We start from the raw sequence: 19,773 nt of genomic DNA, 5'->3' as shown, positions 1-19,773 counted from the left end.
AAAATGGCAATCGTCTTGCTGGGCTGTTGTCCGCCGCTCGCCTCCTTCATGGGAACTCTCTTTTCATGAAAAAAGATCATCGTCGGTGGACATGGGAATCGCCCAATGGCGCGACTCGTGCGGAGATCGACCACATACACACCAACCGGAGGTGGTGTCTACTTGATGTCTCAGTAGCACCATCCTTTTGTAGTGGTTCTGATCACCGTTTCCTTCGTGCGGTAATACGACTTAGCCACACGATGGAAAAGAACATCTCCACTCGACAAAGAAGGAGAAAAGAAGTCGTCTACGACGATTGCGCACTCGAGGACTCCTTGTCCCAAGATGACCGGCACATCGAGGAGGACCCAAACGTGAACTACGAGATGCTGCTCAGAGGATTACGAACCTGTGCTGAGCGTGCCTCGAAGCCGCACACGACAAACTTGGATCGAATTTCGAAGACCACCAAATAATTGTTGGAAAGAAAAAGGGCTTTGAGGCTTGATCCGAATGCATCGCTCATTGAGCGGTTAGTAGCAAACAGTAGCTGCAGAAAAACGTTGCAGGGGGATCTTTTGAAATACGGGCAGAAGAAGATTCTGGAAGCAGCGCAAAGAAGAACGAGTCTAAAGAAGTGCCGCAGGAATTTCCGCGAATGTAATATTCCGCTAGCAGCTTTGCTGGGACTCGCACATCTTCTCGTCGTGAGATGGAAATCATTACGAAGAGGTTCTACTCGAACCTTTTCCATTCATCAACTCCTATGTCAAGCCCGATCATCCCCAATGGTGAAGCTCCACCACGGATTTTCCCTTCGGAAGTACGAGTCGCTATCGAGAGCATGAAACTTGGCACAGCCCCCGGACCTGATTTTATATCAGCAGACTTTTTTTCGGGCTGGTGGCCATCCGCATGACATCCTACCTTCAGAAAGAAAGGATCCCGGACCAGTGGAAGACCTCGCGAACCGTTCTTATCCATAAGAAAGGTGACCGACAAAACCGAGCAAGCATACCGGAACTACCGTCCGATATGCTTGCTGAGCGTGTTATACAAAGTATTCACCAAGATCATCCTCACGTGCATATCTAGGACGCGGACGGATCTCATAGTCGACGAAGATTAGAACAAGGGGAAGATTCGAAATAGGTCCGCTTTCGAATCTGCTCATCGAAGCCGGCTTCCCGACGCACTTCGCGCCGATGTAGTACCAGAAAACTTCGTTCCCTTACTTGATGTCATGAATCAGCAAACAACTGCCGCACTTCGAACACCAGCCGGATGTACAACACCGTTTGAAGTGGTAAGTGGAGTAAAACAAATGACAGCGGCAAAACCATTCCTGTTCAACTTTACCATCAATAACATCTAGCAAAGATAAGTTGATTTTGATCAATATAGAGTACGCCGACGACGTTATATTCGCGGGGTTCGAATTTTCAGCATGTTGTCAACCTTGTATCGAACCTGGCTGCAACAGGCGTGGGTCTGTTCGAGACCTCTAATTTCTCGACAGCAATCTGGGTAGACGGACGAGCGGTTGAACACTTCGATGAGTTCTGCTACTTGAGCTGCATGCTGAAGAGCATTGCCAGCTACGAAAAAGATTTTCAGCAAGGATGCGATGCAGATTAACGAAGTGCCCGTGATCGACCCTCACCACCAAAAAGAAGTCAAGCTGCAAGCCTACCTTTCCGCAATTCGCACCATCATGATGTACGGATCGGATACTTGGGTAGCACTCTCTCTCAGAGTCTACGTTGACGTAAAGGCTTGATTGGGTGGAAGCTGCTTAGATGCATGCTTAGCTACTTTTGTCCCTGGATATGCCACAACGAAGAACTTTACGGGAAGGGAACATGGCGTATCGGCAGATGACACCTGGAAAGTATCAAAATCTGATACGGCCGTCGAAGGTGGCTACAGAGATGATCGAAACCTGGCAGCGGTATTCGAAGCCAATGCAACTAGCGTTTCTGGATTTTGAAGCTACGTTCGACTCTCCTCACCGAGGCCGTCTTCTCAACGCGCTCCGCACCGATGGAGTACCAGGAAAGTTTGTTCGCTTGTTTGATGACATAAATCAGCGAAAAACTGCTGCAGTTCGGACACCAGCCGGATGTACAACACCATTTGAAGTGGTAACTGGAGTAAGACAAGGGGCAGTGGCAGGAGCCTTCCTGTCCAATTTCGCCATCTACGACATTATGCAAAGAACAGTAGATCATTGTCCTGCCGATATAATTCTAACAGCATTAGGTGCACCTCTTGACCGATCTCGAGTAGGCTGACGATGTTGTTATCTTTGCGGAAAGCAGTACGAAACTTCAACATGTTGTTAACTTTGTATCGAAGCTGGCTGCAGCCTATGGACTACGTCTACGCCCTAATAAATCTAAGCAGATGTGGATCTCTTCGAGACCTCGAACGGAAATCAGGGTGGACGGACAATCGATAGAACACGTCGATGAGTTCTGTTACCGTGCTGTACCCTGAAGAACGTGGCAGCTACGAGAGAGATGTTCAGCAAAGATACGCTAACGCCACTTCTGCGTTTAACACCTTAACGAAACGCCTGTGGTCGACCCACATCACCAACGAAGTTAAGCTGCGAGTCTACTTATCCGCAATTCGCCCCATCATGATGTACGGATCGGAGACGGCAGCTCCATCTACGGTGATGGAGAGGCTTGATTGCAAGAAACGAAAGCTGCTTAGACGACTACTTGGCTACTTTTGGCCTAGGGTTTGCCACAGTGAAGATTTTTTTGATGTAGTTTACCGGCGGATGACACTTGGAAGATATGAACATCTTGCACTGCCATCGAAAGTGGCTAGAGTAAATCGTCTTCGCTTCTTTAGTCATATATTAAGGAGACCAGCAGATCGCCCCGCCCAACGAGTTCTAAGAAGTTCGTCGGGTTTAAGCAGGAAGAGGCCAGCCGGCCGAGAACGGAAGTTCTCGACTGAGGTGGTGAACGAGGACCTGAGGACACTCGGCGTGGATAGGCAGTTCAGGCGAGATGTAAGGTTTCGCTGGATATGGAATAGCGACGAATGGATTGATTCTGCGCAAGCTCTCGCAGAAGACTGGACGAAGCTACGTTTAAAGGCATCACCTCACGAATCTGAGGTGGTGCAGATTTGAGGTGGAGTATTCTTATAAGGGATAGTAGATTATGGAGAGGTGGTTACGTCCATTTCTTCCTAACTGCGGCGCCGCACAAGGCTGACGCGCTCCAGTCGAACTCCCTATAGAAAATAGTGCGCCAGAACGCCTGAAGCCGTATCTTCCGGGCCGTTTTTTACGGCAATTAGGAAGAAATGGAAGTAATCACCCTCCTCTCGATAATGTACTATCCCTTATAAGAATACTCCACCTGAAATCCGTACCACCTCAGATTCGTGGAATGATGCCTTTAAGGGCGACACACCTCGGTGAAGATGTGGCAAATCGCTTCAGGCAATAATATTAGCCCGCTTCCTGACTCAAGTAAGTCATTATATCCCCAACGATTGAAATAGGAGGGATTCATCAATTCATAGCTCGAAGCAAACAAAGACGAAATCAAAGCAAATCAAGGGCCGGACTCTTCCTACATTTTTTTCATATTGATATAGATCACGTTTTTACAGCAGTGTAGGACACCACTCTTAGCCATTGGTATTCTAGTTCTGATGTTAATAGTCACCTACATTTCCCGAATATCTGCAGCTGCTGACTATTTCATAGTACTTCTATTATTCATTACTATCTTTGTTATTGCATTTTTTTCTCGCAATTTTTTTGGAGTGTGATATAGCCTTCCACTTTTTTTTTAGTAAACAGGTACACACTACATGAAAAACTGTCTTCATTCACAAATATCCTGTTTCAGTTTCAATTCCATTGATTAACGAATAGACGTTAATCATACATTGACTTTACTTAGCACTCCACATCTATTTCACAATCGCCAATTTAATGTCACTACTACCAACTATTTTTCCAGAATGCCTTCCCACGATCTACTCTATGAGAAGTTTTGTACGCACTTGATCAACCAGTAACACAATAACTGAAATTTCGTTGAGAAAAATTTGAAGTGTGTCAATGAAATACTGTTTCAGGAAGTCAAAGTAGCGATTATATTGCGAAGAGACTGGAATTAAAGAAAAGGAAATTCAACAAGTGAACGAGTGGGACGAGGATGAAAATCAAAGGGAAGAAGAACGACGAAATGAACCAGCTCAGAATCATGGTCAAAAACCTACCAATCCTGGTGAAAAAGATAAAAATGAAAAAGCGATTGAGGACTTCAGACATTATTGCGACAATTCAAAGCGAAGAGTGGACCTCATGGATGACACCATATAAGCAGTATAAGTCCATGAAAAAATCCTGTTTCTACTGTAAACGCTTACGGAAAGCGCAATTTGAAAACCTGTTTTCCAAGGAATGCCGTCATTTTGAAATGACCAATATACGGGATAAAACCCTCGAGCTTCTGAAATACTGAACAACACAAAAGAGAATTTCGAAACGCGATCACAGAGTTAGCGCAGAGACAGTTGCGGCGACAAGCGATAGAAGAAGTGACAGACTAGACCTAGACTAGACAATTTCATTAGTGGCGTACAAGAAGAGACGCCAGCAATGAAACCGCGAGTAACGACGACGACCGACGACGCAGAGACGGAGGAATGAAATAAACGTGAAAATTGCCGGGGCGGAATGAAATTGCGTATTCGATTCTTACTGATCATTTTAAGGACTGATTATATGCCTAGTTATGTAAATTTATTGTCATTGAGTGATTGCTAGCTTACTTAAAGGTGGTCGATAAGATATTGTGCCATCTGTTTGTAGATGAAAAAGAAGATTAGGAGGAGGTGCGACGGGGGAAAAGAAAGCAACCGCTCAGAAAACGAGAAAGTACGCCTTGTAGCAGTTTTCTGCACATTTTTACAGCTTATTCTCTCTCATCGAATTGTGTAGTAATTTATCATCACCTGTAATCAATAATCATTATGGATCACATGTGTCGTATAAGAGCATGAAGGATAAAGTGTCTGGCGTTAATCAATCCACTTTGGATGCACCACCATCTTCACTTCAATTCAGAATCGTTTGAGTTTTACGAACGCATAACTAGGCTAGGACACTCATACTCGCGACTTACATTCTTGCCCTATCTGTTGGCGGAGGTACCAACAACGTCAATTTCGTGGTCCCTCGTTGAAGATGAGACTTTTAGTTGATGATTAAAAATCTCTTATCTATTCGGAATGGGCGAGTGTAGCGCAGTCGGTTAGAGGTCCGTTGTAGCCACACGGTCGATGTCGAAACCAAGCATTTCATCCCTCTGGGTTCGACAAATTGGTACAAGACTTGTTTAGGAGGATTAAAACACCTCGTTGGCCATCGGCTGGCCCCCGCAAATCATTGTAGAGGCCAGTTACACGTTCGTAAACCTCAAACGATTCTGAATTTAAGTGAACGTGGGGACGCATTCCAAGCGTATTGATACACCAGTGACTTTATCCTGACTTTATCTATTTGGAAGTGTTGGATTACTACGTACTTCTTTTGCGAAAATAGTCTAGAAAGTCAGTTACCGTTTAAGAATCATACATCTGAAAGCGAACAGAAGAAACAGAACACACCTTTACACCCCAGTGTTCAGTTCCTTCATCAAGAATCGTCTCGCACAACTGAGCAATAGCCTCACGTTCAGTAAGCATTTCGGTAAGAGTTTTCATACCTAAATGGTAAAAAAAAAATCTATAAAATGAATGTGGGTTAGAAGGTGAAACAGAAAACATTCACCTAACGCATTTCTGAGAGTAGTCTGTGCTAGCAGCTTTGTGGAATAAATAGCATCATCTACGTTATTTACAGATGCAATGGGGTCGGAAGTTCGGAAATAGACAACAGCGTCTACAGATACTGTTACAGAGTCTTTTGACAAAATCTCTTGAGGTGGTACTGCATAGGAAACGACCCTAAAAGCCAAGATTAATTGTTGCAAATAAACAAATGCGATGCACTAGTAGGAGAATTTGTGTAGTTTCTCTTCTGAAGCTGAGATTGATACTCCGTATGAGAGACGACCAGTACTTCAAGATACTCCATACCGTTGGCTTTTCTATTTCAAAACAAGGGAACAAGAGATAACATCTTTTCAACAGTTTTTGCTTCAATGTACATTTGTGAGTACAAAAATGACCAAATATTCAATAATTCAACGACCAATAATATTCTACAATTCAACAGACCATCCAGAGCTCCTTATCTTGTTTAAGTGTGTGACTCGATGACAATATCTCTTGGCTCTCGCTTCGACAGTGTCTTGCAATGATGGTTAACCTATTGCCAAAGAATAATTCAATTCTACTAGGAAATATAACCTCAAAACTTCATTTGAAAACAGGTAACGTCGGCTGTCATTTCAATGACTTCTACGAGTCATTAAAAAAACCCTTCAATGATTCTACATTATGATGAAAATTGATTTTCGTTTAAAAAAAAAGTTTTCTTCACGGATTTGCTAGATATTTCCAGATAAATCACTTCAAACCAACATTGTAATGTCTACTTCAAATTTCATTCAGGCCTATTCAAGAATTGGATAAAAAACTGAAGGTGCTTTTGTTTTCTTGGGTTGTGTACTGCACGTAATTGAGAAAATGAAGCTATGAATTATACTCATTTTCGACTTTGACGTTATCCAAGTAGGATTTCGGTAGGAACCAAAAAACAGTTGCAACTGAAATGAAAACTACTACCTAGGAGAATTATTATTATTACATCGTCGAAGAAGGCAGTTCAAGAAGTATGAGATTCCACACTTTCAACACCTGATAATTGCAAATCACTATGGATTTGAGCGTCTTAAAGCCGCAGTTTTACTAGAACAAACTGCTCGATCTCCAGATGATTGTACATTTCGAGAAAATCAGGATAAAGTAATCTTACTAAAAGTTGATTCCTCGGTCTGGGCATCCTTCACGTTCCTGTGTGTTCCATGTAATATTCTTTGATGATGAAGAAGTCTAGAGATCAGAGTTAGGTTTGCCACTCTAAGCGCAAAAGCACTTTCAAAGACTCCAAATTTACCGGTTCTAAAACACCCGTCTTCGGGTTTTTCCGGCTATAGAATATTATGACGTTTGGAAAACTCTGAATACTTGATGAGAAATTGTCTTCATTTGGTTGGTGATAGTACTCCGTGCAGCACGGATACGGGAGTGTTGTCTATGGGATTGTTCCGAAGATCAATTAAACCTGCATCGATCGTAGTAGGTGCAGTTGAAGTTAAATTCGCCGCCAAAAACCAGTTCAATAAGGCATTAATGTAGCATTCAGTTTCTGTAGCTCAAATAGATTTATTTACGCGTAGATTTTTCTAAAATCTAGGCTTAACCAGAACAGTAAGAATGTAATAGTACCGGAACATTTTACAGATTCAAATTTACTTCCGGCAGAAGAGAGAGTTCTGAACTTCGACCTAGAAAAGGATGCGCTACAACCACCCCATATTATATATATCAGATGTTTTCTTCATATTTCTGGAGCTCAAGAAAACCGCTATTCTTGTACACAGTTCGCGCCTATGGCGTACCCCCATGATTTTGTGATTTAACGGTACCATAGCGTTTTTCGAATCACCTGTGTTGACGCCATAGCAACTCCACTCGCTGTGGGCAACACAGCGCGTATTACTTCCCGCTCGAATCATGTCTAGCTTGGACGTCGATGCCAATTTTCTTCAGATCTTCATTCACCACTTTTGTCCAGAACTTTCTTTTACGTCCGCGTGGCCTTTTCCAGTTTGGGTACGGGAGCATGCTAAGGCTACTTGAACAAGGCGATCGGATGGTCTCTTTATAATGTGATCAAGAAAGCGATCACGGCTTTCAGTGGGTAGTTTTAGAGGGCGAGGCAAGATGTTGATGTTTTCCTCACGTTATCCGCTAGTACGCCAAACCCACTTATTAGTAAAGCTCTTCGTTGTGGTACTGTAATGGAAAAAAGCAGCCAAGCATCCGTCTAAGCACAATACAGTCGAGATTCTCATTCATCGTTGACGCCGCTGCCGACGTCTCCGATACGTACATCATGATGGGTCGAGTTGCGGATAGATAGACCCACAGCTTGATTTCGTTGGCGATGAAGATCGACCACAGGCACTTCGTCAAAGGGTAGGATGCAGAAGTGGCCTTAGCGCACCTGTGCTCTATACCACTCTTGCATCTGCTGTTGTTTTTGAATATACAGCCCAGATAACAGAACGCCCAATTTGTCCGCTCACTCTGACTATTATTGAGGGGCTTCCATCTCCATGTATAGAACACATCTCATTTTCAATGGCACTCTTTATGTAAAAGGCAGAAAGTGTCACAGGCCTTCTGTTCTACCCACTCCGCACTCGAATTTATTTATCACAACATACAAGTATAAATAAAATTTTAAAAAAATTAGTGTTGTATTATTTTGTAATGCTAAAAATTCCCTGTTGAAGAACACTGAAAAGTTTACAAATGCTTCTTACATCTATGTCTCTTTTTAAGTTTGAGGAAAAAAAAGCCCACGACTTGTCCCTCAACCCAATACTATAATTTATATTGAGGTGCATACTTCCCACTTTCTTGCCCATTATTTGTGGTGATATCAAATAAACTCAATGCTACGTACACTTGTGTAGAAAAGGGTAACTATTGCTACAGTTCTTAATGGTGCTTAAATGATAATTCTGCAGAATACATCGCAACATCAACTGAATCATTGTGTCAATGTCCTATGCCATCATAAAATTTTTCAAAAGAGTGCATACCTGAGGTCAATTTTTCTGTAGGTATCGATGCACGGTATGATAAATATCATCCCAGGTCCTCGTGCTCCTCCGAACACTAGCCGACCAATTCGAAATATAACAACCCTTTCGTATTCTTTTATTACCTAAAATGCAGCGTTGAAACATTTCTCCTGACGAGTTAAATTTGCAGCTTACCTTCAGACAGACACACATAGAGAATGGGAATGTGAGGATTATGAGAAGCCAGGAAAGAGCAACGAGTGCATAGCCAAAAACTGTACCAATAGTCTCGTAGTCAGGTGGAACATCCTGAACACAATGTGACCTCGAGGAGATTCGTCTTTGGGCTCTAATCAAAAGAGTTACACAACGGAAGCATTGTTGCGCACTATAATCAGTGCTTTTCTTCGCACAACTGCCTGCAGTGCAAGAACACACAGTGGAGTTAGCACAGTGCAGCAGTTGAGAAAAGCGGATTTCTTACGAAATATTGACAAATCATGACCTATCATAGTACTCTTGTTTGACTACGCATTCTGCATCGTTCAGTTTCTGTATTTGCATTCTTTTGGCTGTACGGTAAGTACACCCTCAAAAAGCATGTCTTCTTTATTTAATAAGATTTCAATGAAAAACTGGCTCGACGTATATCAATCTCGAGGTTCGTTTCACGTAAATGCATGAAGGTATATAGAACTTATAATGAAGAGAAGCTCTTCATTAGTTATAAGGTTGTCATTCTGTTGTCTCTTTTGTTTCAATTTTTCAGCTGCATTCACAAGCTTCAATTAGCTTGGTGGACAGAAAGGAAGCCGAAATTAGCAGGACTGTCTGTTTAAAAACGTTGTGGCGAACAGACAACATATAGACAGAGCTTCAAGGAAATCTTTACTCCCGGATACAGTAGCACGGATCGTTGTAAGAATAAGCTGATCACAGCAATTCTTTGTTTCATAAATGTCGCACAATATAAAATTGCATAACTATTACATATTATATATTATTCATATTAGTATATATTGTACAAATATATCTATTCGACAGCTCTAAATGCACTTTTACGGGCCTTTGTTTTGCAATGCTTTGTCGATGGTGATACGTGGGTCTTCTTGACACAACCAATCTTCTAGTAATTCAACAATTTCAAGATTTTTGGGCGTTTTCACGAACTTTTTACGCAAATATGGAATGCAGATATGTGACTGTAAGACTACCAGCAATTTGAAATGTCGAATAATTTTTTATCTGATTCCAAACAGTGAATTTGTTTGGATTTGAACAGAACGAAGTACTTCTCTTAAGAAATAGTTTCTGCTCATTTTTTTTAGTATTCGCATTGGTTAGAAACTTCTTTCTTATCAGCACAACACCGGCACTGGTCCTCAAACACTAAAAGGGACATCTCTCGAAAATGAAACTCGAGATAGCATCGGCAAAGCTCTTTATGCCCGTGACGACAATTCTTAGAGGAAATTCTTACTAAAACGTCCTCTGAAAAGCACCATTAGCAGACGGTAGCACTGATTACCATTGCTGTGAGCACGCATAAAAACGCCTGAGAGATTTTGTTGAGGCAACAATTTTATAAAATGGTTCGAAACCGCTCCAGTGCCAACTGAGCTTTTTGTCCAGCCAATAGATTGGTACCAGACTTGTCTGGGAGGATAAAACACTGACTGGATATTTTGCCGCATCCCCAGCGGATTGGTCATTAATTGATTGATCTACGGTAAACTCTTGAGGTCAATGGAATTGTGCCTCGCTTCAATTAATATCCCTACAGACATTTCAGGAGTAAAGCGTTGAAAGTTTGAATCAGATTACGTTCATTTTTACCAACAACAGATCCACGACCGATAGCTCACAATCAGTAAAATTGTTGTGTCAGTGAAGACCTCGTGGGTGGTGACTTATTGCCACGAAGTGGAAAAATGACCATACCTCTACAGAAAAACTACTCCATACGGGTTGACTAACACAGCCTCAACATGAGTAAAAGATATAAAAAGTGTTCCTGCTGTTATTTGATTTGAGCGAGCGCGATTAATATTTTCATTTGTTCCAACCGTGAGCAAAGATTGCTCCATGATTCTTCTTATCTAGAGAGACGAAGAGCTTTATCCTATGTTATTTTCTTTAACAGATAGGCGGTCTACCTGTAGTGTTCTTGATAAAGCTTGATAGTCACGTGTCTGGGCTATGGGACCGCGTATACCACTCTAATTGCTACCTGCTTGTGGTGGACCTGCTTTCATTAAACGCAATCAATTCGGATGTACGCATTGGGAACGTTCGAGATATACAACATCCACAGCTGTATGGTGCCAGATTTCCATATGTTGCAAGAAGCTGTCTTCCAGCGTATCGCAAAAGCCCACAACGTGAAAGAAGAAATGTCCGGAGGAAGCGTCGAATCATTGGCAACAAATCTCCGTTTCGTCATGCTGAACTGCGGAAGACTGTCGAGTGAACTCCAACAAGCCGCACTATCCAGACTTCTGCGATATCTCTGTGGGCCTTTTGCTGCACTGCAGGAAACACGCATGAGAGATCGGCCCGTCATCAGCATCGAAAATTACACCATATACTGCGGCGATGCTGATGAGAAGGTAGGAGGCTGTGCGATAGCTGCGATGAACGACAACAACAACCTGCTAGAGGGTTTTGCTCTTTGCACGTCTAGATGCGCCTTTCTACGACTTCGGGATCACAGAGCATGCATATTCTGAATCGTAATTGTCCACGCATCTACGGAGGCCACTGAAGAGAACGAGGACGTCTTCTATGATGAACTCAATGCGTTGATGTCTAAAATATCAAGCCAGCAGGAGGTTATTGTCGGAATCGACGCAAATGCGTATTTTGCTTGAACAACAATCCGATGTACTAGGAAAAACGTATTATCCTGCGGAGCCCACGTCGGATAACGGTAACGGTCGACTTACGCGAACGGACGGGCCTCATCATCGCTTCCACGTTTAAAAGGAATCATCGACGCCATTAGCTTACGTAACATGGGTCAACACTTTAGACGCCTGAAGAGCAGCGCAAGCGGAAGGTGAGGACTCTTAAACATCAGCTCGACTACGTTGTGACGAGGAACGTTCCTCAGTCGGATATCCGGAAATCTAGAGGTGTTTGGGACGTCGCGTTCGACTCTGACCACCGTCCAATTCTTCTCTCCTTCAAGATACGGTTCCAATTAGGAAACCGAGGAGTCCCTCTTCAACCGAAAATTAACATGAAATGCTTAAAAGATTGTAGAACGAAATTCCGCAAACTAAGATCTGTTTATGCTGAAGTGCGGACCAGTAAGAAACTTTGATGCAGATTTGTTCATAGTGTATCCAGGACGCGGCGAACGGTTCTAGGGCTGAAAAGAATGTTGCTTTTGCATCTGCGGAGACAAGATCCACGTATAATTCTAAATATGCCGTCAGTACTGGTGATTTTAACCAGCGGAAGCATCAGAGAAGAAAGGTGCGCCATCACCTGCTACATGATCGTGAAAACGAAAACGAAAGAACATCAAGGGCGAAGGAGTATGAAAAGACATGGGAGGACAGGAACCCGAATGAAGCCCGTGTTGTACTAAGACAGAACAGTGGCAAAACGAAGAGATGTTCTCCAGCTCTCAGCAATGCTAATGGAGTCGCTGTAGGTGAGATAACCCTATCAATTTGGAAGAACCACTTTACCATCTTGCTGAATCGTAAGCGCCATCAGCTCCTGAACTCGAGCACATTCAGCGACCGGCATGTGCGGTCAGCGCAGAACCACAGACAGAGCTGAAAGTTCTCTTCTGCATCCAAGAGATGAAGAATAGAAGATCTGGTGGAGACGAAGGAATTAGCGCAGAAATGCTGGAATCTATACGGAATCAATATGGATCCAAAAATACTACCAAGGAATCTCACTGCTGCGTGTTATGTCCGTTCTTGGAAGGAATCATGCTGGATCGGCTCATCAAACATCGTAACGAAACCAGCCGAACGAACTGGCTTTCGCTCTAGTCAAAGGACGACTGGCCAGGTCAGAAGAGTGATCGAGTCGAGTAGCGGTATTTAAATCCAATAGCCTTTTTCGAAGCCACTTCTGACTCTTCTCGTCAAGACTGCCTTCACAAGGGACTTCTCAACCGTACCAGGAGTACCAGGAACACTCCTTCGCTTGCTTGACATGAATCAGAGAGTAACTGTTGCAGTTCAAACACCAGCCGGATGTACAGCATTGTTTGAAGTAGTAACTGGAGTAGGACAATGGTTGCAATGACGGAACATTTTCTGTACAATTTCGTCATCAATGACTTCATGCGAAGAAAAGTAGGTCAACGTCCTGCCGATATCATTTTAGCACCATCAGTTTGACCTTTTTCCCATCTAGATTGCGCCGACGGTATTATGATACTCGCGGAAAGCAGCATAAAACTTCTGTTATCGACCATGCGTGGAAGCTAGTTTGTGTCGAAACTGGCTGCAACTTATGCGTCTACGCCTTGATAAATGCAAGTAGATGTAGATCTCTTCGAGACCTCGAACGCGAACCAGGTGAGACGGGGAGCCGATAGAACTCATAGATGAATTCTGCGACTTGGGCTGTATGCTGAAGAACAACGACAGCTGTGAGAGTGATGAACAGCATGGATGTACCAAAGCCTGTTCTGCATTCAACTCCTTGACGAAGTGTTTGTGGTCAATTCTCATCGCCCGCCAAGTCAAGTTGCGAGTTTATCTATGCGCTATTCGCTCTATCACGATGTGAGGGTCGGAGACTTTCGCTGCACCGTCTGCGGTCATACCGGAAATCGACTGCATGGAAAGGAAGCTACATAGATTTTTGGCTACCTTTGACCTAGAGTATGCCACAATGAAGAACTTTACGGGAAGTGAACATGAGTGCCAGAGAATGATACCTGGAAACCATCAGGATCTGACACCACCGTCGAAAGTGGCTAAAATAAATCGCCTTCTCTTCTTCGGGGACATTATGGAGAGATTAGCAGACTGCCTTGTTCAGCATGTTCTGAGAACTACCTCAGATTCACGTTGAGAAAGGTCAAAACGGAAATTCTAAACTGAGATAGTAAAAGAGGGCCTAAAGACACTCGGTATGGATAAACAGTTCAGGAAACAAGCATTGCAGGATGTGCAATAGCGAAGAATGGATTGATTCTGTGCAAGCTTTTGCTGAAAATCGAGGTTAGGCAGAGCCATGCTCAAAGACTACACACATAGGTGCGATAGGGAGAAGCCAGACCCTCCTCAGCTGAATGGGGTTCAGCTCATGGAATACAGTTCAAGTGAAGGGGGTCCTTTTGATAGGCGTCCAAAAGTGAACGTGGTAATTTTGCCAACCGTTCAAAAGTGAAGGGGGTCAGAGCACCGGCTCCGACTATCGCATGTATGATTACTTTCTTTGGCATATTAGGCGTACGATCAATTGCTGAAGTAGCAACTTCGAATCCCCTCTTTGACTTGCATTAAGCAGGATGCTACTAGTGTCACTGTTTCAACTGAGCATTCTCTGACGTTGGCCGCACTTTTTCCCCTACTTGCAAAATACTCAGGTTTCCGAGACGCGGATCGGAGCAGAGAGAACGATGACGTTGAATAGGTGAATGCAGAGCCGAATGATCTTGTTCTTCGTGATTATATCCTCAATGTTCTTGGATGCTCCACAAGCCGCTCGTTTCTTCCTCCCCAGTTCGAAAGTAAGATCATTCATCATGCTCAGTTCCTGTTTTCGATATACTCAGCTTGAGCACTCAGATATTCTACACGTTTCATGAAACTCGGCCAGCATTCCTTCCGCCTCGCTGATGTTTGTTGTTATCGGAACAATGTCACCAGCAAAACGAAGATGGAATAAGTGGCGGTCGTTAGTTTCCACTCCCATGTTATCCTATTCAAATCACGTTATTGTCGTTATCCTCATTACGCTTTAATTATCCATTTTTCATGAATTCCTCTTTTAAATCGATTAAAGTGAAATATAACGGCATCATGTATCCTCGCAATACTTCCATGAGTTAAAGTAAAGTAATGTGTGATTGGTTATTGGGTAGAACCCCGTTCAAAACTCTCCTTGCTCGCATGGTTGTCCTTCATTTAACGTCTGTCAATCCTGTTCGGGACAACTCTTCTGAAGAGCTTGTATATGACAGACAATAAACAGAATGCGCGATAGACGCAGTCGTAATGTGGATTTCACTTTCGCGTGAAAGCACCATCTTGTTGATCTTTCACTGCTCAGAACCTTGTATTTTCACCAGTGGAAAAACTTCGTCAATCCGTTGATAGGCACTGGTGGTAGGTTCCTCAGATGTTCAGATTTGATGTTGTTGGAACCGGGTAAAATACAGCACTTTAGCAATTTATGGCATGTAGGATGACGAAAGAAAAGTTGTATTCATCTTCTCCTAGAAGATAAAATGACAAGAGGAAGTGGTAGTTAGAGAGACTGGAGAAGTCACAAACGACCTTCTTCATTCATTCTCCTCAAGGCTGAAGTTGCTCTGTCCGGGTTCCATAAGCCGGTAATTTCTGTTTAATGTTTACGATTTGCGACGAATATAGCAAGTGCAATTCACGGTCTCTTCCGCTTCAGCCAATACTAATGCTCCTTCATCTCTGAAGTATTCTTTTATAACTTTGGTAGAACCTCACAAGCTTATAAGTAAAATAGTGGTTGATTCGTGAACATTATAAATACGTCATATACAAAAGGACTACCACTCCATCTAGAATGATCCGATTATGACGTGGAACATGATTTTCAGATAACTTTAATGTTGCCTTAGTTTCTGGATTGCAGCGCATGCATTTGAAATTAAACTGATCGCATACTTTTGTTAGATAAACTAGTAAAGTTGGAATATACGAAACGTTGCATTTATCCTAAGAAGACTGATAAAACATACGGATTGCAAAGAAGAATAACACAACACTTCTCAAAATAATGAAAATGTTTGCGGTAAGAAAACTTAAAGATTCCAGTTAAAATGAACATTTCAACCTTATAGTTGAAACACATAGTTGTCATCCACTTCTGAGCTTTTCCTTTTTCAATTCCTTCTTTTAGTTCAGTCAATTACGAAATTACAGTTAGCGCAATTTGGTTGGTGATTTCTGTAAAAATTCCCGTGCATTTTTCAAGCTGGGTGCTGTTTCCTTTCCTTAATCTGGACCAGGGGGCCAAACAGCACCCAGTTTTTCCTTAAGGCTCAAGGCTGCAATTCTATGTACCAATTCCAAAGCTCAATGCCGAGGACCCGCTAGAATGATCTAGGAACATTACAATTACCTTTTACCCTAAAAGGTCGAATATAAGTTATTTTTCAAAGCAACATAAGTCACCTTAGCATGAAAAATCAGAATTGAAAAACATCGAAAACATTGAGAAACATCAGAAACATAAAATGACAACAATTTGTACTAGCTGGAAGAGTGAACTTCTTAGTTCGGCTCGAATCTGAAAGTTCTCTACCCGAAGGTTCTTCATCACTTTGAGAAGTAACCAGTATCCTTCCTCGAAATTCTCTTCCGCTATTAGTTTTCTCAAAGTATAACCACCGGTACGTGTCCTCCAACATCACCAATGCATCTAATGAAATCTGCAATGAGTCTACGTACTTGACTTAATCGGCGGGCTGATGTCATCGCAAGACGCGACTACCCGCATCTTCGCCGGGGTGTCCCGACCTTGAAATTGCTTTGCCTTTGCTTTCTCCAACCTTGTCGATCTTTTGCGATAGCTCGGAATCAATCCATTCCCCGCTATTCCATATCCTCCGAAACCTTACGTCTCGCTTGAACTGGCCAAGTGTCCTGGGGTTTCACCACCTTAGTCCAGAACTTCCGCGTTCGGCCACGCTTGAACCCAAGGACGGCAATCAAAAAGAGAATCAATCAGTAACTACGTTGGATTGGCGAGCTCGCTGTCATGTACCTTCTGAGCTTACAATTGCCACAATTTTGAAGTTGTTGTATTTTTTTGAATGAGTTTTCTGAGGCAAAGTTATCCCATAGACGAAGATCCTATGCCGATTGTAACTTTTTAAATCAATTCACTTCTCAATTTAAGAATTTGTGCAAAGGCGATGCGAAAAGCCCGAATCCTCCGACAATGGAAAATGTGATGCAAATTTTTGTCGCATTCACAACAACTAATTTTGTTTGTTCAATGAACATCTGCCATTTGATGTTATTTCTTTGAACAGCGTTTGGTTTCCTTGCGTATTAGATACAATCCTCCCTCCGAAATACTCTTTAATTTCCGTTTTTTCCCCTGGAAAGTTAGCAGGTCACCCATTTTAGCAGCTACACAAACTTCAAGCCGGCGATGCTACGTTGAGCAAAACGATGTGAAATTAATCCATTTTGTAATGAAATAGATGACAACAACTAAAAAAAAATTAGGACAGAAAGGACAGCAAAGCAATATAAAACTCACCGTAAACCGTTGTGATTCGGTTTGTAAAATAGAAAGCGAAACATGTAAGTACTATTAGCAGCAAAACATAGAGTATGCGCATGTACATATTATCACTCTGAAACTAACCTAAGAATACTAAACACTTCATATTTTTAGTTGGAGTCTCGAACGCCTACACCTCAAGAATTCTCACGCATCCTTTTGTTCCATTGCCGCGTCTAATCACGTCGCCAGCGTAATGCGACCAGCCACGACATTAGTGGGGCAATGCAGACTGTCAAGGTGGGAAACGACATGCGCTTCAACGAATGACAATGGTATTCGTAATAAACGTATGCGAGAACTCAACTGACCATATTTCTACCAATAGCGAAAAAAGTATGGCAAAATCAACAAAACAGGTATAATGGACAAATAAGTCGCCACTTTCATACTATAGGTAGCCTTTGTTGTCTACACATACTTGAACGTTTCTTAGTATTCATAATCAAAATTTTGTCAAAGTTGAAAGACTGATTGTGATTTGCACACGGGACACCGAGATCTAGAGTTCATAGGAAAAAAGCTGCATTAACGACTGCATGAGCATGAGAAGAAAGCTGCATTACTGCAGCCTTTCTGCACAGTTTGAGAGGGCAGAAAAAGATTGCTTTCTGGTGTACCAAATCAACGCCGTGTGATCGTCTTTCACTGTCTCCTAGATTCAGCGCTCCCGACTCATTGGAGTGGAACCCGTCTAATCGTCTTCCACTGTTTTTTAGAGTTAGCGCTCTAATTCACTCCCGTGGAACCACCATCTCCTTAAAGGCATCACCCCAAAATCTGAGGTGGTGCAGATTTCAGGTGGAGTATTCTTATAAGGGACAGTAGATAATGGAGAGGAGGGTGATTCCGTCCATTTCTTCCTTACTGCCGTAAAAAACGGCCCGGAAGATGCGTCGCCGCAGAAGGCTGGCGCGCTCCAGTCGAACTCCCTGTAGAAAATACTGCGCCAGAACGCCCGAAGCCGTATCTTCCGGGCCGTTTTTTACGGCAATTAGGAAGAAATGGACGGAATCACTTTCCTCCCATAATCTACTAATGCCGTATACGAATATTCCACCTGAAATCCGTACCACATCAGATTCATGGAGTGATGCCTTTAACTAGTTGCCTTCTCGCGTACCAGTTCGTCGTAATAGAACTCGTCTCACCCTCTCTAACTTCCTTTTTAGTCGGCACTCCAACTCAATACCGTGGAACCCGAATTCCCTTAAATAAATCGCCTTCTAGCGTACCAGTTCGTCACCGTGTAACCCGTCTCACCCTCATTAACTTCATTTGGAGTCGGGGCTCTAATTCAACTACGTAGAAGCCGTCTCATCCTTTTTCACTTCCTTTGAAGTCGATGCTCCAACTCAAGAGAGTGGAACCAAAATTTCCTTAATTATTGCCTTCTGGCGTACCAGTTCATCGCCGTGGGACCCGTTTCACTCTGAAAGTAGGTTCACAACTCCTTGAGAACAAGCCGGAGTCGTTCTTAAGATCCTCGGAACAATTATTTGTTCCTTGGATAATAGAATTTTTAAGTGTCCTTAGAAGATAGTAATCTGAGAAGACAGTATCAGGAGAATGGAGTGGGATCGAAACCGTTTCCCAGCCGAGCTTCTCAAGCTGTAGGCGGCAGGAGAACTCGCGTTGTCAAGCGAGATTAGGACCCGTCGTGGTCACGTGGCCAAATCGCGGAGACTAAGTGCGTGCACACGGATACGTGAAGAAGATTGAATCATTGTCATGTGAAGAGCTTCCAGCGCAGCATGTTGTAGGAGCTTCAGAAGCAACCTATCAAAGCATTACTCCTTCAAGCCAGTCTTTTTTTAAATGCAGCGTATTACCATACCGTAGTGCGGGACTCACAGCAAGTTCGGGTAGTATATTGCGGAACTCAGGTACGATAAAACGCACCTCTATGAACACGTTCCGGTCTCAGCAGCCTACTAATTGCTTTTACTTAACTGATGAGGAAGCATCACTGATCTTCGACCGCTCGCACCTGGATGCAGCACGTGCATAAGAGTACGCTTTCCTCCGTAACGGTTTACCGCCCGCTTCATAGTGGCGTGGAGGTGACTCTGTGCGTCGAACTGCGATGCACAGCGGAGGTTTGTCCTCCGCATCTCCCAAGCTCAGAAGAAGTTCGACACATCCAACATTCCGACTGCTCAGAATCGGAAGCCTAGCTAATAGTAAACCATTGTTTATATTCACCACCGTCTTAGAAAAATGTCGCAAGGTGGCTCCCTGATCCATAAAGGTTCGGCGACGACCTGTGGTGAAAGCTAAGCTCGCCGTGGCAGGACTGCTTAGTTTGCAGAAAAGTCTTTTGCCGCTCCAGAATATTCACTGCATCAGTGCTCTGCACACTAGGCCCTGCCGTCTCATACGTCGGACGGTATCCAGTGAGAGGCGATCAAATCTCAGGTTGTTCAGGACGTCTTTGAATCTTTGATAGAAGAAGACACACACACGACTCGCCATGGAGACTATCCCAGACTGTGTATTCACAACGCGAGAACAT

The 19,773-nt window shown here is 43.1% G+C and overlaps 4 protein-coding genes across 5 annotated transcripts in view; 3 read left to right on the top strand and 1 right to left on the bottom strand.

Annotated features, from left to right (window-relative positions):
• Positions 1-65: 65 nt before the first annotated feature.
• RB195_023673 (uncharacterized protein) lies at positions 66-458 on the top strand (the record flags this gene model as incomplete). The annotated part of the gene is made up of 1 exon (XM_064211190.1): positions 66-458. One exon carries the CDS (start codon positions 66-68, stop codon positions 456-458), a length of 393 nt encoding a protein of 130 aa, XP_064067071.1.
• Positions 459-1,811: 1,353 nt separating this feature from the next.
• RB195_023672 (uncharacterized protein) lies at positions 1,812-2,276 on the top strand (the record flags this gene model as incomplete). Its single annotated transcript, XM_064211189.1, has 1 exon — positions 1,812-2,276. The coding sequence occupies one exon, from the start codon at positions 1,812-1,814 to the stop codon at positions 2,274-2,276; it is 465 nt and encodes a 154-aa protein (XP_064067070.1).
• A 176-nt stretch (positions 2,277-2,452) lies between these two features.
• RB195_023671 (uncharacterized protein) lies at positions 2,453-3,133 on the top strand (the record flags this gene model as incomplete). Its single annotated transcript, XM_064211188.1, has 1 exon — positions 2,453-3,133. The coding sequence occupies one exon, from the start codon at positions 2,453-2,455 to the stop codon at positions 3,131-3,133; it is 681 nt and encodes a 226-aa protein (XP_064067069.1).
• A 2,383-nt stretch (positions 3,134-5,516) lies between these two features.
• RB195_023670 (uncharacterized protein) overlaps positions 5,517-19,773 on the bottom strand; it is a gene marked incomplete at both ends in the record, with an annotated part of 19,914 nt that continues 5,657 nt past the window's right edge. For both annotated transcript variants that reach the window (XM_013443212.2, XM_064211187.1), the window contains 5 exons: positions 5,517-5,567; positions 5,632-5,729; positions 5,795-5,970; positions 8,802-8,926; positions 8,979-9,092. In XM_013443212.2, the coding sequence (XP_013298666.2) occupies positions 5,517-5,567; positions 5,632-5,729; positions 5,795-5,970; positions 8,802-8,926; positions 8,979-9,092 (564 nt within the window). The remainder of the gene's footprint in view (positions 5,568-5,631; positions 5,730-5,794; positions 5,971-8,801; positions 8,927-8,978; positions 9,093-19,773) is intronic.

Source organism: Necator americanus, chromosome X (genome assembly GCF_031761385.1).
Source record: "Necator americanus strain Aroian chromosome X, whole genome shotgun sequence".
Classification (NCBI taxonomy): Eukaryota; Metazoa; Nematoda; class Chromadorea; order Rhabditida; family Ancylostomatidae; genus Necator; species Necator americanus.
The sequence above is the reverse complement of the archived record's forward strand: the minus strand, read 5'-3'. Positions and strand labels throughout refer to the sequence as shown.